This window comes from Macaca thibetana, chromosome 19 (genome assembly GCF_024542745.1).
Source record: "Macaca thibetana thibetana isolate TM-01 chromosome 19, ASM2454274v1, whole genome shotgun sequence".
NCBI lineage: Eukaryota > Metazoa > Chordata > Mammalia > Primates > Cercopithecidae > Macaca > Macaca thibetana.
Genome location: NC_065596.1, coordinates 18,888,038 through 18,911,772, shown reverse-complemented (window position 1 = coordinate 18,911,772; position 23,735 = coordinate 18,888,038). Strand labels below are relative to the sequence as shown.

The window sequence follows — 23,735 nt, the reverse complement described above, 5'->3', positions numbered from 1 at the left end:
ATCCCAGGCTGAGTCCCCAACTCTGACTGAGCCCCAACCTCACTGAACCCTGATCCCAGATTGTGCCTAAATTCCAGCTGAGCCCTGATCCTAGGTGGAAAACCACTTTGACTGAGCCCTGATCCCACGCTGAATCCCCAGTCCTGACTGAGCCCCAATCCCACTGAACCCTGAACCCAGACTAATCCTGAATTCCAGCTGAGCCCTGACCCTAGGTGGAAACCTACCTCTGAGATCTGATCCTAGACCGATTCCTGATCTCAGACTGAATCTCAATCCCAGGCTGACCTCCGATCCCAGACTTGGCACCAACTTCAGACTAAACTCCGACCTCAGGCTAAGTACCAACTCTGAGTCCCAATCTTGACTATGCTTCAGTCCCAGCTGAGCCATGATCTAAGGCTGAGCCCCAACTCTGATTTCCAATATGGACTAAATCTTAATCCCAGACTGAACCTCAGTCCCAGCTAAGCCATAATCAAAGGTTGAGCCCAACACTGATCCCCAATATTGACTGAACCCCAATTCCAGCTGGGTCCCAAGTCTGATTCCCAGTATTGACTAAGCCTCCATCCTAGCTGAGACCCATCTCTGACTGAGCCCTGATCCCTGACTTCACACCAACTCCAAACTGAGCCTTAACCCCTGCCAAACTACAACCCCTGACCCTGCCTGCCTGTCTGCCTGCTGGCTGGGCAGTTGCACCTTGTATGGCGTGGGCGAGTTGTAGTTGTCAGGGAACTCCCAGCTGAGCAGAACCGATGTCTTCATGATCATTTTCACCTTGAAGTTCTTGGGCGAGACTGCCAGGGAGGTGGCCGAGCAGGGAGAGAGCAGAAGAGAGGCCCCGTGAGTGCCTGGCACCTGGCGGCGTGAAGCGGGGTGGGGTGGGGCGGCCCAGGCGCTCCCTGTCGTCCGCTGTGCCCATGCCCACGGCCTTCCTGCCTGGCCCTGGCCCGGCCCTGCCCTGTCCTGTCCCAAGTCCCTGCTTCGGGAGACGGCGCGGCTGCAGAAGCTGCAGAGAGAAGGTGGAGGAGGAGGAAGAGGGGGGGAGGGGAGCAAGGGAGGGGGCGGTGGGGAGCGGTGGTGCCACCGAGGCACGTCCCACCTTTGCCAACGCCGGAGCCTCGGGGTCCGGACTTGCCTTGAGTGACCACGAGGAAGCAGAAAAGTGACCACTTACCTGGGCAGGGGAGAGGGAGGGGGCTGGGGTGGGGGTGGGCGCGAGGCCCGGTCCGGCTCTGGTGCAGGGGTCGCCGCGCGCCTACCTTGGTCCCGCAGGAACGTCCGGTAGCGGACGGGGGGGCTGAAGGGGCCAGGGCCCCGGCGCGTGTGGGCTCGCACTTGGAGGTCATAGGCCGTGTCGGGCTTCAGGCCCTGCAGCGTGAGCGCGTTCTCCGCGCCCGGCTCAGCCGCCGCCGGCAGCTCGGTCTCTCGGGCAGGGCCCAGGGCGCCGGCCTCTCGCACGGCCACCGTGTACTTGACGATGGCCCCGTTGCGCTCGGCGGGCACGGGTGGCAGCCAGCGGAGAAGGACGGTCCCGGCCGAGGCGTTGCCGGCCGCCTCCAGGATCTGCGGGTGGCCACGGGGTGTGTCCTCTGGGATGCTCAGGACCTCGGCCGCCTCCTCGCCCAGGCCGCCGCGGCTCCGGGCCGCCAGCCGGAACACATACGTGGCCCCCTTGTGCACGCCTGACGCCGTGTAGCGGTCCTCGGAGGGCGGGAACTCCAGGGTGGCCAGGGGCGTGGAGTCCTCGCGGCCAAACTGCAGGCGGTAACCCAGCACCTGGTCCTCCGCGGTGCCGGCGGGGGGCTCCCAGCGTGCTAGGAGGCTGCCCTCAGGGGTCTGCTGCACCGACAGGGTTGGGCGGCCCAGCACTGCGGGGATAGGGGGCAGGTATCAGGGTCCCAGCACCATCCGCCGGCCCAGGGGCACAAGGTGGGGTAGTATTTTTAATTCTTTTCCTTTAAAATAATTTTTTTTGAGTTGGGGGCCTTGCTCTGTCGCCCAGCCTGGAGTGCAATGGTGAGATCACGGCTCACTGCAGCCTCGAACTCCTAGGCTCAAGTGAGCTTCCTGCCTTGGCCTCCCAGAGTGCTAGGATTATAGGCCACTGCACCCAGATGGGGTTATTTATTTATTTATTTATTTATTTATTTTTTTGAGACGGAGTCTCACTCTGTCCCCCTTGCTAGAGTGCAGTGGCCGGATCTCAGCTCACTGCAAGCTCCGCCTCCCAGGTTCAGGCCATTCTCCTGCCTCAGCCTCCCGAGTAGCTGGGACTACAGGCGCCCGCCACCTCGCCTGGCTAGTTTTTTTTTATTTTATAGTAGAGACGGGGTTTCACTGTGTTAGCCAGGATGGTCTCGATCTCCTGACCTCGTGATCCACCCGTCTCGGCCTCCCAAAGTGCTGGGATTACAGGCTTGAGCCACCGCGCCCGGCCTATTTATTTTTTTGAGACAGAATCTTGCTCTCTCTCCCAGGCTGAAGTGCAGTAGCCCCATCTTGGCTCACTACAAGCTCCGCCTCCTGGATTCAGCATTCTCCTGCCTCAGCCTCCTGAGCAGCTGGGATTATAGGCATGCACCACCACACCCGGGTAATTTTGTATTTTTAGTAGAGACAGGGTTTCGTCATATTGGCCAGGCTGGTCTTGAACTCCTGACCTCAGGTGATCCATCTGCCTCAGCCTTCCAAAGTCATGGGATTACAGGCGTGAGCCACTGCGCCCAGCCTGGGGTTGTGATTTTTAAAAGTGGATCTCAAGGCTGGGTGCAGTGGCTCATGTCTGTCAGTAATCCCAGCACTTTGGGAGGCTGAGATGGGCAGGTCATTTCAGGTCAGGAGTTTGAGACCAGCCTGGCCAACATGGTGAAACCCGGTCTCTACTAAAAATACAAAAATTAGCCAGGTGTGGTGGTGCACGCCTGTAATCTCAGCTACTCAGGAGGCTGAGGCAGGAGAATCACTTGAACCCGGGAGGTGGAGGTTGCACGGAGCCGAGATCGCATCACTACACTCCAGCCTGGGTGACAGAGCAAGACTCTGTCTTTAAAAAAAAAAAGGTCTCAAGAAAGCCTCACTTAAGAAACAAAGACTTGAAGGAAGAAAGAGAGGAACCACGAGAAGATCTGGGGGAATCGTGCTCCAGGAAGCGGGAATGGCCCATGTAAAGGTGCAGAGCTGGCACTGGGCTAGGGGCACATAAGGCACAGTGAGGAAGTGAGGACTCAGAGACCCAGTAAAGGAAAACATTGATAGGTGCTGCAGCAGGTCCTCCGCCTTCCATTAATAAGGCAGCAATCTCCTGCCTTGTTTATTTGGCCCTTGCTCAGGCACCTGCCCAATACCCATGGGACATAAAGACATCCAAAATCCCGCCCCTGCTCGTGCTGAGACAGGTTACAGGGTCAGGCAAAGAAGGGGGAAAGCTGGGCTGTATACATGAAAATGGACTTCTCTACTGCAGGACTTATCAGGGCCTTTAATGGACTGCTATGAATACCTAGGGTGATGGGGAGAGCAGTGTATGCAGTGGGTTCTGCTTAGGAAACACAGCTCTAATACAATGTCCCTGAGAGAGGAGGGAAATGCCCTGCTGGCTAAAAGAAGGGCGGGAGAGATCACAGGAGGCTGCCTGGAGGAGGTGGCATTAGAGCTAGATACTGGAGGATGCAGACAAGGTGGGCGAAGGGAATAGTGTGGACAAGGACAGGCGCCGTGTCCAGCTGGGAGGCCTGAAAGGTGGGGTACACAGTCAGTGGTGTGGCTACAAGGGTCCCCAAGGAGAGGGTAGGTGTGGGGACTGGGATGGAAGCCACAGAAGCCCGCTGATTGCTCCTAAAAACCCAGAGCTTGTTCTGTCCGCCCCCTCCGCTCCACTCCCTGAGTCTTTCTCTGGGCCGTGCCCTCTGCCCGGTGTACCCTCCCCTCACATCTTCACAGCAGTCTCTTTTTCTTAATTCAGCTCCATTTTGGCTGGAAAAAAAAAAGCCAGCCCCTTGGCGATGATGGAAGGGATAAGGGAGGGGCTAGAAGGGGAAACTGAGTCAGGGCCACCAACAGAAAGGTGGCTTCCTGGTGCGTGTGGGGGAAGACAGGTGTACCACCCTGAAATAACAACCAAGCCGGGGCGATCAGAGCCCGGATGGCGGAAGCACAGGGCACTAGGGGGCCCAGAAGGATCAAGATTGTGGGATGAGGCAATCAGGGAAGGCTTTCTAAGGGAGGTGTACCTTGAGCTGAGACCTAAAGGCAGAGGAGGAGCCAACCAGCAGGAGAAAGGGTATTGTGGCAGAGGGAACGGCCCAAGTAAAGGCTGAGAGGACAAAGGGGTCAGAGGTGGCTGTTAACTGTTTCTGTCTGGTGGGGGACAGGAAGTGAGTGACAAAGGAAGCAGGGGTGGGGGGGCCACGCTGGGCCCTGGACACCCGCCTGACCAGCCCTCACACCTGTCTCACTGTTCCTACTGCCTGGTGCACCCTCTGCCCGCCCTTGGGAGCTCAAGGACTCTGGAGGCACGCTCTGGTGACAGTGGGGGGGCGGGTGGGTCGCATACCTGCTCCCTTGGTCACAACCACCTTGGGTTTGCTGCGAGCGCCATCGCCCTTCATGGTGTAGGCGGCTACCGTGATGGAGTATGCGGTCTCAGGCTGCAGGTTTGTGATGACCATCTCCTGCGGGCAGGGCTGGGGGTCAGCACCATGGCTGGGGCTGGGAGCAGCCCTGCCCACCCCCACTCCCTGTGCTGAGATCAAGCAAGGAGGATGCAGGGCCCGGATCATGGGCGGAGACGTGCACACAAGCTCATGCAGAGACCAAGACACGTGGCATGGCCATGCTCAGAGGGTACATGCAACAACCCAGCCCACTGTCACTTGCCAGGACCAACTCGGTCCTCTCTGCTCTGCTCCCCTCATTCCCGCCATCACTCCTGACAGTCTGTCCTCCCCACAGCAGCCAGAGGGCGCCTGTGAGCACTGGAGTCAGGGTCTGTCCCTGCTCTCCCCACAGCCCTCCATGGCTCCCACCCCTCTTGGGGTCAAAGCCCAAGTCTTCCCTGTGGCCCACAAAGGGTTCTCCTTGCTGTTCCTCCAATGCACCAGGCACAGCCTGCCTCAGGCCCTTTGGCACTGGCCTTCCCCTCTGCCTCTACACCCACTGGTGTGCTGGAGGTGTCCTGTACCAACGGCTTAAATATTCAGGAATTTTGTGAGCCACTTATGAAGCAGAGCTGTTATTAAAAGTTAAACTGTATAAGGCCGGGCGCAGTGGCTGATGCCTGTAATTCCAGCACTTTGGGAGGCCAAGGCAGGAGGATCACTTGAGGTTAGGAGTTTGAAACCAGCGTAGCCGACATGGAGAAACCTTGTCTCTACTAAAAATACCTAAAAAACAACAAAAAAAAAAGCCAGGCGTGGTGGCCCGCGCCTGTAGTCCCAGCTACTCAGGTGGCTGAGGCAGGTGGATCACTTGAACCCAGGAGTCGGAGATTGCAGTGAGCCAACATGGTGCCACTGTACTCCAGTCTGGGTGACAGAGCGAGACTGTCTCAAAAATAAATAAACTGTGTAAAGTTACAATCAACTAAGTTATATTGAAAGCAAAGGCAATAAATACAGCAAACCCACCCTTTCTAGCTATTGCAATATGGTTTCTGTTATCTCTTTGGGTATCTGTAAGGTTACTGCTTTGAGATCATCTCATCTATTGCATCTGTAGAGTAGAAATACACGATGATGAGCTACGCACCTCCCAGGCAGCTTGAGATTGACATGGTGGGAAGTATTTACACCACGGAAATGGTCAAATGCTACAAAATAGGACCGCCCCCTTCTGCCCACCCAGAGAGCTGATTTTTACTTTTATCTCTTATTGAGACAGGGTCTCACTGTGTTGCCCAGGCTGGAGCGCAGTGTGTAATCATAGCTAACTACAGCCTCGACCTCCTGGGCTCAAGCGATCCTCCCGCCTCAGCCTCCCAAGTAGCTGGGAATACAGACGTGCACCCCCCACACGCCTGGCTAATGATTATATTTTTTGTAGAGATGGGATCTTGCCATGTTGCCCAGGCTGGTCTTAAATTCCTACCTGCCTCTGCCTCCCAAAGTGCTGGGATTACAGGCACGAGCCACTGTGCCTGGCTGAGAGCTGATTTTTAAACGTTTATCTCACCATCTAAACCCCATCCCCACCACAGCTGTAACCATTTTTTTGTTTGTTTGTTTTTGTTTTTGTTTTTTGAGATAGAATTTCGCTCTTGTTGCCCAGGGTGGAGTGCAATGGCATGGTCTCGGCTCACTGCAATCTCTGCCTCCTTGGTTCAAGCAATTATCCTGCCTCAGGCTCCCAAGCAGCTGGGATTACAGGCACGCGCTACCACGCCTGGCTAATTTTGCATTTTTAGTACAGACAGGGTTTCACCATGTTGGTCAGGCTGGTCTCGAACTCCTGACCTCCGCTGATCTGCCTGCCTCAGCCTCCTGAAGTGCTGGGATTACAGGCGTGAGCCACTGCGCCCAGCCAATGTGTGTTTTGTTCTGATTTAACATCTCTCTCACTAGAGTATGACTGTTAGGGAGGAGGAGCTCTTGTCACTACCACATCCTCGGCATCTAGCATATAGTAGGTGCTCAATAAATGACTACTTGTCCAATGAATGACAGCACAGAACACTCCTGAGCACACGGACTTGTATAACACCTACGCACATGCTCACAGCATCATGTGTTCCCGTGTCTGCAAGCACACAACCCTTAGCACAGGCTGGCATGCCTGGGAACTGTAGGGCAGCCCCAGGCCAGGGGGACAAGGAGGGGTGATGGGGATGCACAAACAGGGTCTCCTGCCCCTGAGCCTCACAGTCCATCCCTCCCAGGGTCTCTGCGGGAAGAGCAAGGTTGGAGCCCAGGTGGGAACATTCCCTCTAGATCCAGTGTGGGTGAGAGACGGGAGGCATCGGAGCATGTGGGACCAGTGCCTGTTTGGTTATTAGAGATGGGGTCAGCCAGGCCCAGTGGCTCGTGCCTGTAATCCCAGCTACTTGAGAGGCTGAGGCAGGAGGGCAGCTTGAACCCAGGAAGTGGAGGTTGCAGTGAGCCGAGATGGCGCCGCTGCACTCCAGCCTGGGTAATAGAGTGAGACTCCATCTCAAAAAAAAAAAAAAAAAAAATAGAGACAGGATCTCCCTCTGTTGACCAGGCCGGACTGCAGTGGCGCCATTTCGGCTCACTGCAATCTCCGCCTCCCGGGTTCAAATGATTCTCCTGCCTCAGCCTCCTGAGTAGGTGGAATTACAGGTGCCCACCACCACACCAGGCTAATGTTTTCTATTATTGGTAGAGATGGGGTTTGGCCCTGTTGGCCCAGCTGGTCTTGAACTCCTGACCTCAGATGATCTACCTGCCTCGACCTCCCAAAGTGCTGGGATTACAGGCATGAGCTACCACGCCCGGCCAAAGGACCAGTGCCAATTTAATATCAGACTTGGGGTTCTCAGCAGAGGCTGGTGCTCCCGTTTTCGGGGCAGGGAGATAGCCCAGAGAGAGGCAGCAACTTGCCCAAAGTCACACAGCAATTCCTCTCTGGTTTAAAGCACTATGGGGTTGTAACCAGGGTATCACAGATATCCTTCCCCACTCAGGCCCTGCTGACACCTCTCATCACCCGGGGGCCAGAATGAAGAGGACAGCATGTCCAGAGAGAGGCATTTCTAGGTCAGATAGGGCTGAATTGAGCGTCATTAAAGGCTGGGGCTGGGTGTAACAGGAGAGGAGACATACTCACAGGAGGAACGACTAAGGGCAGGGGAAGGACCCAGGAGGCCTGATCCCCGCCAACGTCAGGAGCCATTAGGGTGAGAGGGTTCAGGGATGACCCTCAGGTCCTGGTGCTCCAGCCATCCCTTGGGTCTGCACCCTGGGGCGCACGGTGGTCAGAGTATCCCATTTCCCTGGGGCAAACACCGAGGCTGGGCACTCCAAGAGGTAATGGGGGCGCGAAGGGCGCACGGGAGGGCCCAGAGGAGGAGACCGTTTTACTACTGATAATAAGGGGCGAGCAGGAGTCACAGCACAGCACGGCCCGCGGGAAGCGCACAGTAGTGGGTGGGTGGCCAGGGGTACTACTTACATATTCGGCCGTGTCATCCGTCTCCCACTGAGCGCGGGAGGAGGCGGCAGGGGAGAGAGGAGGGAGGTGAGCGGGGGAGGCCAGAGATGGAGAAAGAGATGGAGAAAGAGAAGCAAAGGTGGGGGGAGCGCAGGGGAGCGCAGGGGCCCGCCCCCGCCCGGAGCCCGTCCCCGGCCCCCCGCCCACCTGGGCATCGGCCAACATGACGTCCTTGATGCGCGGCGGCCCGCGGGCCTCGGCGCCCTCCATGCGCACGTAGTGGACCTGGTAGCCGCGGATCTGGCCGTGCTGCCGGCCGGGCGCGGGCGAGCGCCACAGCACGCGGATGGCCGTGGCGTTGAGCGCCTCCGCCTCCACCTTCCGCGGCGGCGCGCTGGGCACTGGCGGGCGGGAGGGGAGGGGAGGGGCGGGCGGGACCGTTACCAGGGCGCCCGGCCCTGCCCCGGGCAGTGCCACTGTCCGATTCCAGGATGCCGAGTGGCTGCCGGTGAATAACTGGGCGCCCTTAGCGCTCACCACCGGGCGGGAGGACATGGCCTCCTTCATACCCCCCACAGTCCTGGGAGGGGCCCCTGAGGGTGCGCCCCGTGGACCCAGGCTGCCCCCCAGAGTCTAAACCACCTTCCCAGGGCCTCCAGACACCCTCTTCTTCGCCCTACACTGCTTCCATCCTCATCATAACCCTGCAAGATTGGGTGTCCTGCCATTCTCATTTTACATTTGGGGAAACTGAATCCCAGAGATTTGATTCTGTGATCACAGCCTTAGCAAGAGGCAAAGCCAGGATTTGCACCAGGCAGTCCAGCTGTATGCTCCTAAATACCCAAGCAGGCAGGTGGCCCACTTGGCACTCAGTATCTTTTTCACCCACCCCAGGGTTTGGCATGAAGAAGAGCTGCTTCATTTCTTCTCTGAGCTTAGCACATAATGGGGCTGTCCAACCAAAGTTTCAGGCAAATGACTCAGAAAAAAAAAAACCAGGTTCCCAGGACCAACAGGCTGCAATTCTTTGAGACAGGTTCTCTTACTCTGTCACCTAGGCTGGAATGCACTGGCAGGATCACAGCTCACTGCAGCCTTGAACTCCTGGGCTTAAGCGATCCTCCCACCTCAGCCTCCCAAGTAGCTACAATTACAGGCCTGTGCCACCATACTCAGCTAATATTTTTTGTAGAGATGGGGTCTCACTCTGTCACCCAGGCTGGAGTGCAGGGGTACGAGCATACCTCACTGCAGCCTCGGACTGCTATGCTCAGCAGTCCCCCCACCTCAGCTGCTTGAGTAGCTGGGACCACCATGCTTGGCTATGTTTAAAAAAAATTTTTTTGGAGGAACGGGGTCTCACTATGTTGCCTAGGCTGGTCTCAAACTCCAAGACTCATGATCCTCCTGCCTTGGCATCTCAGAGTGCTGGGGTTACAGGCATGAGCCACTGTGCTTGGCTGAGAAGTTGCAATTTTATTGGGAAAGGTGTCTGTCATTTCTCTCCATGATCTAGATTTTGACCATGTGACTCCAAGCTAGGACCACTGCCTTGCTTTCCAGCTTCAAACTTGCTGACTTGAAATGGGCCAGGACAGGAACATTTACACCACGGAAATTGGCCAATGCTACACAAACTGGTCTCTATCCACCCGGGGAGCTGGTTAACCATGGTTATTGCAGGTGCTATTTGCTGCTTCCTCCACCCCATTTCCAAAAGTTTCCACTGTTCCACCAAAACAGAGGGCAGCCAGCGAAACTGTCCAGGCTCAAGGCTCTGGGAGCAGACGCTGCAGAGCTAAGTCTGCCCACATCTAGAATCGCCAATTCCAAGGTCAAGGAGCCCCGGGTTTCTTGGGGAGGCTGCTTGCTTCCCGGCTTCCTCCGAGTAAGGCTTCTGCCCTTTGACCACCAGCCCAGGTTTCCAGATGGAAGGCTTCGAGGCAGGGGCCGGGCTGGGGCCTGCGGGGGGTCCCGGGCCTGGGGCAGGTACTTACCATCCTCGTCGGTGCGGACGACCACGGGCGAGCTCTCGGGCCCTGGTCCCACCTCTGTGTGAGCGACAGTTGTGATGCGGTACTGGGTCCACTTCTCCAAGGCCTCCAGCAGGATCTGAGTGGTGGTCGGGGGGATGCCGTTCACCTCCTTGGGTTCCGGGTCCTCTGAGCCCAGCGGTCGGTAGCGGACGCTGTAGCCCACCAGGGCCCCGTTGTGCGTTTCCGGCGGCGGCGGGCGCCAACTTACCAAAATGGCCGTGGAGCGCACGCTGACACATTTAACGTCTTGAGGGGGGGCTGACGGTTCTATTGGAGGGGGGGAGAACGTAGGGGGGTGGGGAAGGGAGGTGGGATGGGTGGGGAGGGGGGCGGGGAAACAAAAGATGGGAAAGAGAAAATAAAAAAGAAGATGATAACAAACAAAACAGAACCAAACCAAAGAGAAGTCGAACCCAAAAGAAGCGGGTGTCAACCAAAGGTGGGATGGGCGGGTGGATGGGCGGGCAGGTGGGATGGGGCTGGGAGGGCTGGCCAAGAACCCTGTGCTCACCAGGCTGCACCTACGTGGTGCACAGTAGGTCTTAGGCATTGGACAGCTACGGTCCCCATGCCAGAAACTGGATGGGGGAATAGCAATAGAAGCCCTTTTTATTAGGCACCTACTATGTGCTGGGCATTGTGCCAACGGGGATAGCAACAGGAGCTCCATTTATTAGGCACCTACTATGTGCCAGCACCAAGGGCTTCAGAAAATAGTAAAAGCATTTATTTGTTGAACATTTATGTGCCAGGCCCCATGCCAAGGGGAACGGCAACAGAAGCTCCATTTATTAGGTACCTACTATGTGCCAGCACCAAGGGCTTCACAAAATAATAGTAAAGCATCTATTTATTGAACACCTATGTGCCAATAGGGGAAAAGCAATAGAAGCTCCATTTATTAAGTGCTTATTATGTGCCAGGCACTGTGCCAAGGGGAACAGCAACAGAAGCTCCATTAGGCACCTACTATGTGCCAGGCACTGTGCCAAAGGGAATGGCAACAGAAGCTCTATTAGGCACCTACTATGTGCCAGCACCAAGGGCTTCAGAAAATAGTAAAAGCATCTATTTATTGAATACCTACTATGTGCCAAGCACCATGCTAAGGGGAATAGCAATAGATGCTCCATTTACTAGGCACCTATTATGTGCCAGGCACCATGCCAAGGGGAATGGCAACAGAAGCTCCATTAAGCACCTACTATGTGCCAGGCATGCCAAGGGGACTGGCAACAGAAGCTCCATTCATTAGGCACCATGTGCCAGGCACCATGCCAAGGGGAATAGCCATAGAAGCTCCAATTATTAGGCACCTACTATGTGTCAGGCATTGTGCTAAGGACTTCATAGAATGATAGCAAAATAATCTATATGCCAAACACCTACTATGTGCCACGCACTGTGCCAAGGGCAACAGCAACAGATCTCTTAGGCACCTACTATGTGCCAGCACCAAGGGCTTCACAAAATAGTAAAAGCATCTGTTTATTGAACACCTACTATGTGCCAGGCGCCATGCCAAGGGGAACGGCAACAGAAGCTCCATTAAGTACCTACTGTGTGCTAGGCACCATGCCAAGGGGAGCAGCAACACATGCTCCAATTATTAGGCACCTACTATGTGCCAAGAACCATGCCAAGGGGAATGGCAACAGAAGCTCCAATTATTAGGCACCTACTATGTGTCAAGCATTGTGTTAAGGGCTTCATAGAATAACAAAATAATCTATGTTGAATACCTATGTGCCAGGCACCATGGCAAGGGGAACAGCAACAGAGCTCTATGAGGCACCTACTATGTGCCAGCACCAAGGGCTTCACAAAATAGTAAAAGCATCTACTGAACACCTACTATGTGCCAGGCACCATGCCAAGGGGAGTGGCAACAGAAGCTCCATTTATTAAGCACCTACTATGTGCTAGGCACCATGCCAAGGGGAGCAGCAACAAGCTCCATTTATTAAGCACCTACTAAGTGCCAGGCACCATGCCAAGGGGATCAGCAATAGAAGCTCCATTTACTAAGCACCTACTATGTGCCAGGCATCATGCCAAGGGGAGCAACAGAAGCTCCAATTATTAGGCACCTACTATGTGTTAAGCATTGTGCTAAGGGCTTCACAGAATAACAAAATAATCTATGTTGAACACCTATGTGCCAGGCACCGTGGCAAGGGGAACAGCAACAGAAGTTCTATTTATTAGGCACCTACTATGTGCCAGCACCAAGGGCTTCACAAAATAAATAGTAAAAACATTTATTTACTGAACACCTACAATGTGCTGCGCACCATGCCAAAGGTAACAGCAACAGAAGCTCCATCTATTAACTTCCTACTATGTTCCAGGCACTGTGCCAAGGGGAACGGCAACAAGCGCCATTAGGCACCTACTATGTGCCAGCACCAAGGGCTTCACAAAATAATAGAGCATCTATTTACTGAGTACCTACTACATGCCACGCATCATGCTAAGGGGAACAGCAACAGAAGTTCCACTTATCAGGCACCTATACTGTGTGTCAAGCATTGTGCCAAGGGCTTCATAGAATAGTAGCAAAAGAATCGTGGCCGGGCGCAGTGGCCCACGCCTGTAATCCCAGCACTTTGAGAGGCAGAGGTGGGTAGATCAGGTGGGTAGATCAGAGGTGGGTAGATCAGGAGGTCAGGAGTTCGAAATCAGCCTGGCCAACATGGTGAAACCCCATCTCTACTAAAGATACAAAAACTAGCTGGGCGTGGTGGCGGGAGCCTGTAATCCAAGCTATTCAGAAGGCTGAGGCAGGAGAATAACTTGAACCCAGGAGGCAGAGGTTGCAGTGAGCGAAGATCGTGTCACTGCACTCCAGCCTGAGCAACAGAGCAAGACTCCATCTCCCCCCCCAAAAAAAAAACAAAACTCTATGTCACACTTACTATGTGCCAGGCAACAGCAATAGAAGCCCCATTAGGTACCTACCATGTGCCAGGCATCATGCCAAGGGCTTCATACAATAACAGCAAATGCACTTATTTACGGCCACCTACTGTAGGTCAGACATGGTGCCAAGGGCTTCATAATAATTTATGGAAAATATGGTAAAAATTTTCTTATAGTAAAAGCATTTATTTACTGAACACTTGTGCTACCAGGGACCTAAAGCCCATCCCAAAGGCTTACTTCAACTAGGGCCATCCAATTGGCCTCACTTAAAAATAATGCCCATGTCTTGAGCACCTACTGTGTGCTAGATAGAATGTCAAGGGCTTTATCAAATAATAATAAAAGTGCCTGTTTATTGGACACCTACTGGTGTCAGGTACCAGGCTCAGGACTTCATAGCTCATATTGAGCACCTGCTGTGTGCCAAAATCTTTAAAGATCACAGCACTCCTGTGTTTAGTCCCGACTATGCACCTGGCACCACACTAAATCCACTACTGAGCCCACACTAAATCCACTACTGAGTCTCATTTATTGAGCTCCACCATGGACTGGGTATGGTAATAGCTCTCTGAAGAGAAAAACAGCAGTTGTCATTTAAGCAGCACCTACTATGTGCCAGGCACTGTGCTAAAGGCTCTCAGAAAACAGTAGTCCCTGCATATTAAGCCCCTACTGTGTGCCAGGCACTGTGCTAAGGGCTTTATCAGAAAAGTTAATAGTCCCCATGTATTAAGCCCCTACTGTGTACCAGGCACTGTGTTAAAGACTTCATCAGAAAACAGTAGTCATCACCACATATTAAGCACCTATTGTGTGCCAGGTACTGTGCTGGGGTTTATTGAAAAACAGTAAGTTTCCATACATTAAGCACCTACTATGTATTAGGCAACTCTACTAAGGGCCTTATGCAATGTTAATAATTTTCATTTTTTAAGCACCTACTGTGTGCCAAGCATTGTGCTAAGGGCTTTATTGCATAACTGTAATAGCACCTGGCATATTAAGCATCTACCGTGTGCCAGGCATTGCACTAAATACCTTATAGAAAAATAGTAATAGTTCTTATTTATTGCGCACCTACTATTTGCACACACTGTGCCAAGGGCTTTGCAAATAAGTGAATGTTTTCAGTAAAAACTGTAACCAACTCTATTCTACACCCTTTCAAAGTGATAATAGTGCCCATCTGAACACCTACTATGTGCCTCACACTTAGGCTGCCTCTTTATAGCAAGTACCACTTATTGAGCACTTACTGTACGCCAGGCATTGTGCCAAGAGGTTTGCAGAACAGTAATTGTTGCCACCCATGTTTTGAGTACCTACTGTGCGCCTGACACTAGGCTAAGCTTGATATAAACTGCTAACAGCTTCCATTTACTGAGTGCCAACTAGGTGCCCAGCACTGTGCCAATCCATATGTAGATTAAAACAGCGGCTGCATTAGTGGGGCACCTACTGTGTGCCAGGCAGTATGTTAAGGTCTTTGCTAAATTACAGTGAGAGTTCCTGCATATTAAGGGGAACTGACTCTGTGTTAAAGGCGTATGAATCAGTAAGTATCTATGTGTTGCGTGCCTACTATGGCCAGATGCTGTGCTGAGGGCATTAGTGACAATAAGCTTCATTCTCTGCACGCCTACTGCAGGTGCAGCACCCTAAGCCCACGTTGCATGCATTATCTCATTTAATGCACGCACTATCTCATTTAATTCTCACAACCCCTCAGGTGGTCAGAACTCTCACTCCCCACCTGCCACCCCATGTCAACAGTGGGGAAACCAGATTCCAAAGTCTTTGTCTGTTAGGCTTTCTACAGTCATTGGTTGTGTACGGACTGTGACCAGACCCCACCCTGGAAGCTTTTCATTATTTTGCATATCACCTCTCGATCTTGCCGAAAACCCAGAAGTGCAGCCCATTTTACAGGTGAGGAAACGGAGGCTCAGAAACAGCAAGCTACCTGCCCAGGGGCAAGAAGTTATGAGGTGGCAGAGCCAGGATTGGAACCCAGACTTGGCCGTGGTTCACAGGCTGGCTTGGTTTGAGGTTGGGAGCTCAGACCTCAGCCTTGTGCTGGTTGGGTATGGCGGGAGCCACATTCTCCCAAGTGCCCATGAGTTTAGAATCTACGTCTCCTGGAGGGAGGCCCAGAGAGATTACTGGCCTTGCTTGTGGCAAGAGCATTAGAAATCCTCACCATCAGAGCAGTTTGCTTGGTGGCTGAGCACGTGTTTACTGAGTACTTACTACAGACACTATCCTGCTAGTATCTGGAACCCAGAGATGAATCCTGTCCTCAAAGACACTGGGCTGCCAGAGACTGCAGAGGCCCCCCCAACAGCTTACTTCAACTAGAGAGACCCTCTGGCCTCACTTAAAGCAAAACATTAGAGGCCCCTTCTCCAAAACCAGACAAAGGGAACCCTTCCCCATTTCTTGACCAGCCACACCAACCAAAGGTGCCCAGGGGGGAATCAGGCAGGGAGCAGGGAAAAAACAAAAACAAAAAAACAAAACAATCAAGGAATGTGTCGGAAGGAATGGATTTGCTGAGAAAGGGGGAGAAAAAATAAAACCGAAACCATAATAAAATAAGAAACAACAGTGATGGTGATGATGATGAGAAAAACCATAATAAAAGAAAGAAAGACTCCTTCCAGAAAACGCCCAGTCTCGTTACCTACCTTCCACTCTTCAACTGCTAACTTACAAGACTTTCTTACGAGAGGGAACGGCCGAGTGCTGAGCTACAAGGCCAGACCGAACTCTGGGTGGGCCTCAGGATGCCAGCGGCCCCCGCAGCCCTGCTCCAGCCCCCAGCGTGCACACGCTGAGGTTCCAGGCTGGAGGCAGGAAGGTGGCACGGTGTCTGCGGAGACCCACGGCTGAGTGGTCTGACCTGCACCTACCCTGTGTTCAGCCTAAGGAGCCCGCAGTCCCTGGGGGGATGGATACGCCTGGCCCTGAGTCTTTGCTGTCGGTTCTCCTGGGCCCCACCCGTCTCGGGGCAAGAAGCGGGGAGTCCCTTCTCCCCAACTCCCTGTCCTGGGCCGCCCCAGAGGTTCGCGTGGCTGGGCCGAAGCCGCTTTCTAGGTGACCACGGAGGTCACGTCCTTCACAATCCGGCCCAACCTGCGTGACATCTTGGGAAGGCACACGTGCAGAGACGTGGATGTGCGTGCGTGGGCAGCGTGGCATGGTGGTGGCACGTGGTTTGGGAGAATTTCCGGGGCCGAATTCAGGCCATGGACTGTCCGTTCAGCCCAGAGCGGCTGGGGCAGGTTGGGGGCACGCAGGGTGGGTCGTTTTTGTGAACCTGCTTGAGACCAGCGTGTACTCACCTTCAGGACACCTCAGCCGGTCTCAGGTGGCTGCCCAAGCCACAGGCCACCCTCACTGACTCCACCTCACACAGACGCGCCCAGACGCCTTGGAGCCGCCGGGTGCTCAGCTCGGCTCGGTTTGTGGGGAGCAGGAAGGAGGGAAGGGGACCGACGGGGGCAGGAGGGGTTGTGTCTCCGAGGCACCCCACCCTCCCCAATCCCAGCGGCTCAGATACCCCAGCTGGAGTTGATGTTAATCCCTCGACTGACCCGAGATGCCCTTGTGTACACACACCCGGGGCGGGCCTTGAAGGTATGACCATCGTGACTGATTCCGGAAGAAAGCCTGGGGTGGCTACGTCGTGACTGACTGGGTGAGGGGAGGGAAGGGGGGAAGCAGGGGGAGGCCACGACAGGGAGACCACGCTGGTGGAGGCCACACCAGTGGAGGCCACGCTGGGCTGAGCTGGGCTGAGCGGAGCCAGGGAGGCGGGTGAGGTGGGGAGACGGCAGACGTGGCCTGTCCAGCCCCGAGCTTGGAGAAGTCAGGGAGAGAGGGTGGCAGTGACCCACAGCCACCTGCCAGGTGAAGGGTGAGTCGCTCGAAACAGGGAGGCCGGGCCAGCACAGCAGAGAACTCCAGAGATTTGAGCCTCGAGTGGGGGCCTGCATGCCCCCACGAAACCTGGCAGGACCTCCGATTCCACCCCCTCGCCACCCCCAGGAACTGGGACCTCATCCTGGGGCTGGAGAGCCAAGGCTCCCTGCCCGGGGGAGGAAGGCCCACGGGAAAGGTGGGTTTGTCTCTGTGTCCTTTGCTGTCTCTGAGAATGATGGGGTGCAAGCTGTGACCACAGCCTCACAGTACCCCTCAAAATGCCTGGGAAATGGGCACAACATGGCCCTTCCATCAGTCCCCCCACTCCAGGATGGAAAGAGGAGAAAGGCGGGCGGCGTGGCCCCAGAACCTCTCCTAGACCAGGGCCAAGATCAGCCACTTCTCCTTGACCCCGAGTCTCAACCCGGGTCACCAGGCCCAGGGGCACAGACAACCCTGTGCTGAGACCCTCGCTGTGCTGATGGGGAAACTGAGGCACAGCACGGGTAGATGGACCCGAGGTCGGGGAGCAAAGCGGAGACAGGCCCGGAGGCGCCCCCCACCCACTGCAGCAGGCCCCGCCTGGGTCCATCCGCCAAGGGGCTGTCTGCGGCCAGGCCGTGGTCCCCCCCGCAGAGAAGGGCGGCCCCGCGAGACACCTACTGGACTGCAGCGTGCGCTGCCGCACCACGGGAGTGAAGGCGCCCAGGCCCTGCGGCGAGCGGGCCGCCAGGCGGAAGGCGTACTCCGTGTTGGGCTTCAGGTCCTCCACCACGTAGGAAGTTGTCGGGTCGAAGGTCCTTCCCACCTGGGGGCAGGGCAGAGAGGGACAGAGAGGGACGGGGGAGAGAGAGAGGCAGAGAGAAACACAAGGGGAGAAAGAGAGAGAGACAGAGAGAAACACAAGGGGAGAAAGAGAGAGAGACAGAGAGAAACAGAGGGGGGAGAGAGAGAGAGAGACAGAGGGAAACAGATGGGGTGGGGCAGACAGGGATAGAGAGGGATGGGGGAGAGAGAGAGAGAGAGAGACAGAGAAACGGGGGGGAGGGAGAGAGAGACAGAGACAGAGATAAACAGAGATGGGTGGGGCAGAGAGGGATGGGGAGAGAGAGAGAGAAACAGAGACAGGGTGGGGTAGAGAGGGACAGAGAGGGATGGGGAGAGAGGGACAGAGAAACAGGGGAGAGAGAGTCGGAGACAGAGGGACACAGAATATATGCATTATGGGTGGGTGGATTGATGAATGGGTGCATGTGTGGATTATAGATGGATGGATGACGGATGAAGAGAGGTGGGTGGGTAAATGGATATATGAATTTATAAGAGTATGAATGTATGGATTACGGATGGATGGATGGATGAACAGGTGACAAAGATAGAGACAGAGAAACAGTAGAGGGACAGAGATACATGCGAGAGACAGAGAAACAGGAGAGAGATACAGAGACAGGAATAGAGAAATAGAGACAAGAAAGAGACAGATAACAGAGATAGACAGGGAGAAAGAGACAGAGAAATAGACAGAAACAGACAGAGAGGGAGAGAGAGACAGAGACAGAGAAATGGAGGGGAGAGAGATTGACACAGGGACAGAGAAAGAGAGAAGAGAGAGAAATAGACAGAGATAGAGACAGAAATAGAGAGAGATGGAAGAAACAGATACAGAGATAGACAGAGAGGCAGAAACAGAGACAGACGGAGATAGATGGAGACAGAAAAAAACACAGATAAGACAGACAGAAAGAGAAACAGAGACAGAAAGAGACAGAGACATAAACAGACAGAGACCCGGAGGGATGGAGAGTGAGCGTCAGAGGCACCGGTGAAGAAAGACACAGAGAGAAGCAGAGAGCAAGAGAGAGGGGGACGCCGGGACACACGGAGCCAGAGAGAGGCCACCGGCAGCAGAGGAGAAAGACAGAGGAGAAAAAAGTGGAGGGAAAGGCAGAGAGGGACAGAGATGCAGGAGAACCAGAAGGGGTGAGGAAGAGCACAATCCGCAGCACACACAGGGACAAAGATGGGGGAGAGATGGGTGGGCAGCGTCAGAGAGCACCGGGGAGGAGCCCAGGGCAGGCCAGCCCGTCCCCGCGCTGCCTCACCTCCCGGCCGTGGTCGCCTTCCCGGAAGAGGAGCTCGTACTTGATGATGCTCTCCTGCCGCGGGGGGCTCCAGGACAGCGTGATGCTGGTCTCCGACCTGGCCTCGGCCCGCAGGTTCATGGGCTGGCCGGGCACTGTGGGGATGCGGGGAGACAACTAGGAGTGGGGGAGCGTCCACCCCGTGAAAGGGGCCCCACCTGCTGAGTGTCCCCACTAAAAAGCTTCCAGCTCGGGGTGCTTCTAGAATGTTTTATTTTCCTGGGGATCTAGCCCCCATCCCATTGTCACCTGTCCACCTCCGTTCCTCCATCCTCTCTTCTTCCAAAGGAAAAGAACACATTTAAAAATCCCCCCCCGTTTTTTTTTTTTTTGAGATGGAGTCTCACTCTGTCGCCCAGGCTGCAGTGCAGTGGCGCGATCTCAGCTCACTGCAACCTCCACCTCCAGGGTTCAAGTGGTTCTCCTGCCTCAGTCTCCCAAATAGCTGGGATTACAGGCACCTGCCACCATGCCTGGCTAACTTTTGTATTTTTGCTAGAGACGGGGATTCACCATTTGGCCAGGCTGGTCTCAAACTCCTGATCTCAAGTGATCCTCCTGCCTTGGCCTCCCAAAGTGATGGGATTACAGGTGTGAGCCACCACACCCGGTCCAAAAATCTCCTTTTCAAATCATCCCGGTGCCCTCACTGGCTGCGCATTAGATGATAGACAAATTAGCAGGGAGGTATGTGTGCATATTTTATTTCATTTTATTTTAGTTTTTGAAACAGGTTCTCACTCGTTCACCCAGGCTGGAGTGTAGTGGTGCGATCATAGCTCACTACAGCCTCCAACTCCTGGGCTCAGGTAATCCTCTCGCCTCAGCCTCCTAAGTAGCTGGGACTTGACAGGCATGCACCATCACGCTCAGCTAATTTTTAGTTTTTTTGTGTGTACACATAGGGGTCTTGCTATGTTGCCCAGGCTGGTCTTGAACTCCTGGCTTCAGGCAATCCTCCTGCCTCAGCCTCCCAAAGTGTCAGGATTACAGGTGTGAGTCACAGTGCCTGGCCAAGGGTGCCTATTTTAAAATTTGGATCTCCATTCTGTATCCGCTCACAGACACAGCCAGTGCCAACGATCCCGGCCCTTTGCTTCAGCGGGTGCCTGAGTGTGCCCAGACTTTAGGTTTTGAAAGCCTGAGCCCTAAAGGAAAGGGTCAAACACCCTCAGAAAGCTGGGGTCCGCTGTGCCTAAATGCCTCTTCCAAGTCCTCCCACCTGAGCAGGGAGGGAGACTGGCCCACTGCCTTAGGGGTGAGGCAGTTTTCTTTTATTTTTGAGATGGAGTTTCACTCTTGGTGCCCAGGTTGCAGTGCAGTGGCACGATCTCAGCTCACCGCAACCTCCGCCTCCTGGGTTGAAGTGATGCACCTGCCTCAGCCTCAGCCTCTTTTTTTTTTTTTTTTTTTTTTTTTTTTTGAGACGGAGTCTTGCTCTGTCACCCAGGCTGGAGCGCAGTGGCCGGATCTCAGCTCACTGCAAGCTCCGCCTCCCGGGTTTACGCCATTCTCCTGCCTCAGCCTCCCGAGTAGCTGGGACTACAGGCACCCGCCACCGCGCCCGGCTAGTTTTTTTTTTTTTTTTTGTATTTTTAGTAGAGACGGGGTTTCACCGTGTTAGCCAGGATGGTCTCGATCTCCTGACCTCGTGATCCGCCCGCCTCGGCCTCCCAAAGTGCTGGGATTACAGGCTTGAGCCACCGCGCCCGGCCAGCCTCAGCCTCTTGAGTAGCTGGGATTATAGGCACGCGCTATCATGCCTAGCTAATTTTGTATTTTCAGGAGAGACGGGGTTTCACCATATTGGCCAGGCTGGTCTTGAACTCCTGACCTCGTGATCTGCCTGCCTTGGCCTCCCAAAGTGCTGGGATTACAGGTGTGAGCCACCATACTGAGCCAGCAGTTTTCATTTATTATTTCAGAAGCAGTGGCATAGGTCCCTCTAATGAGAACGGCAGACGAGGGGGGCTCTCAAACTCAAATGCCAACAGGGGCAGGGAGTTAACAGAGAAGAGAGAAGGAAGCACATAAGCCCTCCTTGTCTCCCACACAGTCACTGGAATCTACCTGTGTGTTTGATCATAGCCCTTTGGGCTTGTCAAATCAGGTTTTTTTAAGGGGAGTCAAAATTTTGGCTAAGATAACTCTCCGATTTTATTTTATTATTATTTTTTGAGACAGGGTCTCGCTCTGTCGCCCAGGCTGGAGGGCAGTGGTGATATTTCGGCTCACTGCAACCTCCGCCTCCCGAGTTCAAGCGATTCTCCTGCCTCAGTCTCCTATCTGGAACTACAGGCGTGTGCCACCATGACTGGCTAATTTTTGTATTTATTAATTTTTTTAGTAGAGATGAGGTTTCGTCATGTTGGCTAGGCTGTTCTCAAACCCCTGACCTCAGGTGATCCACCTGCCTCAGCCTCCCAAAGTGCTGGCATCACAGCCATAAGCCATCACACCCAGCCCTCTCCAATTTTATTTTAATGTTTGTTTTTGTTTTAGAGACAAAGTCTTGTATGATAGTGGTGCTATCATAGCTTACTGTAACCTTGAACTCCTGGGCTCAAGTGATCCTCCCATCTCAAGTCTCTTGAGTAGCTGGGACTACAGGTGTGCACCACCATGCCTAGCTAATTTTCAATTTTTTTTTTTTTTTTTTTTTGTAGAGATGGGGTCTGGCTACATTGCCGAGGCTGGTCTTGAACTCCTGGCCTCAAGAAATTCTCCTATCTTGGCCTCCCAAAGTGCTGGGATTACAGACATGAGCCACTATACCTGGCCCTACATATGTTTCTTAAGAAATAGGGTCTTGCTATATTATCCAGGCTGGACTCAAACTGCCGGGCTCAAGCCATCCTCCTGCCTCTGCCTCTTGAGTAGCTGGGACTACAGGCACATGCCACTAAGCCTGGCTAGCTCTCTGATTTTGTTTTTTTAAATTTTTAAAATTTTTTTTATGTTTTTGAGACAGCATTTCATTCGTCGCCCAGGCTGGATGCAATGGCATGATCTTGGCTCATAGAAAACTCCACCTCCCAGGTTCAAGTGATTTTCCCGCCTTAGCCTCCAGAGAAGCTGGGATTACAGGCGCCCGCCACCATGCCCAGCTAATTTTTTTTTTTTGTATTATTAACAGAAATGGGGTTTCACCATGTTGGCCAGGCTGGTCTTGAACTCCTGACCTCAGGTGATCCGCCCGCCTCGAACTCCTGACCTCAGGTAATCTGCTTGCCTCTGCCTCCCAAAATGCTGAAGTTACAGGTGTGAGCTACCGCGCCTGGCCTAGCTCCCTGATTTTAAATGCTAGCATGGAAAGAAAAAAAATAAATGTATATATATATGTACATTTAAAAAAAAAATTTTTTTTTTTTGAGATGGGAGTCTCATTCTCTCGCCCAGGCTGGAGTGCACTGGTATGATCTCGGCTCCCTGCAACCTCCGCCTCCAGGGTTCAAGCGATTCTCCTGCCTCAGCCTCCCAAGTAGCGGGGATTACAAGCACGGGTCACCACGCCTGGCTAATTTTTATATTTTTAGGAGAGACGGGGTTTCACCATGTTGGCCAGGCTGGTCTTGAACTCCTGACCTCAGGTGATCCGCCCGCCTCGGCCTCCCAAAGTGCTGAGATTACAGGCGTGAGCCACCGCACCCGGCCTAAATGCTAACATGAAAATATCTGAAAGCACCGTGCAGAACCCACAAACCACTCTGCGGCTTCCAGGGAGCATGCAAAGAGTCAAGCCGCACGGCCGGGGCCCCGAGTCCTGCCAACCCCACGCCTCACCTCCCTGCTGCGTCTTGACCTGGATGGGGTCCGAGAGGGGCCCGTCACCGACGGAGGTGAAGGCGAGCACCCGTACGGTGTAGGTCTCGTCCTCCAGCAAGCTGCCCACGGTGGTCAGCAGGCTGTCGTCCACGTTGTGCTTCTGCCAGTTGCCCACGGGGTGCTCCGGCTCCATGGTGTAGTACACACGGTAGCCACGAATCAGCCCGTTGGGCTCCACCGGCTCCTCCCACTGCACAATCATGGTAGTGGCGCTGAGCATCCGGGCTTGCACGTTTCGCGGCGCGCTGGCCGGGGCCTGCTCGCCCGTGCGGGTGACCACGGACTCGCTGGGGGGTCCCTGGCCGATGGAGTTGACGGCCGACACCCAGATCTCGTACTCCGAGTTGGGGCTCAGGCCGCCAATGCTGTAGCGCGTGGTGGTAATGTCCTCTTTAATCTGATATGGCCCGTCCTGGCTCTTGGATTTATATTCGATGACGTAATAGGATACAGGGTCTGGGTTGCCCGAGTCCCACGTGATGGTGATGCTGGTGGCTGTGTTTTCGGTCACCACAGGAGTCCCGGGAGCTTTGGGAAGAGCTGTGGGCAGGAGGCAGCTGTGTCATGTGTTGGGCACATTGGTTGAGGACCTTAAAGGCTGTGTGACTTTCACCATTCAATTGCCTTCTCTGAACCTTGATTTGCCCAGCAGTAACCATGGGCCTCATGAACCCTGTCATCACCTATGTGGCAAATTATGGCCCAGGGGCCACCTAGTACCCATTTTCTTTCTTTTCTTTTCTTTTTTTTTTTTGACAGAGCAAGG

General features: G+C 54.2%; 2 protein-coding genes across 2 annotated transcripts in view; one reads left to right on the top strand and one right to left on the bottom strand.

Annotated features, from left to right (window-relative positions):
- PTPRS (protein tyrosine phosphatase receptor type S) overlaps positions 1-23,735 on the bottom strand; it is a 138,867-nt gene that overhangs the window by 16,112 nt on the left and 99,020 nt on the right. The window contains exons 8-16 of the mRNA XM_050771030.1: positions 22,928-23,509; positions 19,106-19,239; positions 17,667-17,811; positions 10,113-10,418; positions 8,320-8,513; positions 8,134-8,160; positions 4,562-4,679; positions 1,269-1,877; positions 706-803 (exon numbers count right to left, since the gene is read on the bottom strand). Of these exons, the coding sequence (XP_050626987.1) occupies positions 706-803; positions 1,269-1,877; positions 4,562-4,679; positions 8,134-8,160; positions 8,320-8,513; positions 10,113-10,418; positions 17,667-17,811; positions 19,106-19,239; positions 22,928-23,509 (2,213 nt within the window). The remainder of the gene's footprint in view (positions 1-705; positions 804-1,268; positions 1,878-4,561; positions 4,680-8,133; positions 8,161-8,319; positions 8,514-10,112; positions 10,419-17,666; positions 17,812-19,105; positions 19,240-22,927; positions 23,510-23,735) is intronic.
- RPL36 (ribosomal protein L36) overlaps positions 10,082-23,735 on the top strand; it is a 459,247-nt gene continuing 445,593 nt past the window's right edge. The window contains exon 1 of the mRNA XM_050770933.1: positions 10,082-10,086. The gene's annotated coding sequence lies outside the window, so the exon portion shown is untranslated. The remainder of the gene's footprint in view (positions 10,087-23,735) is intronic.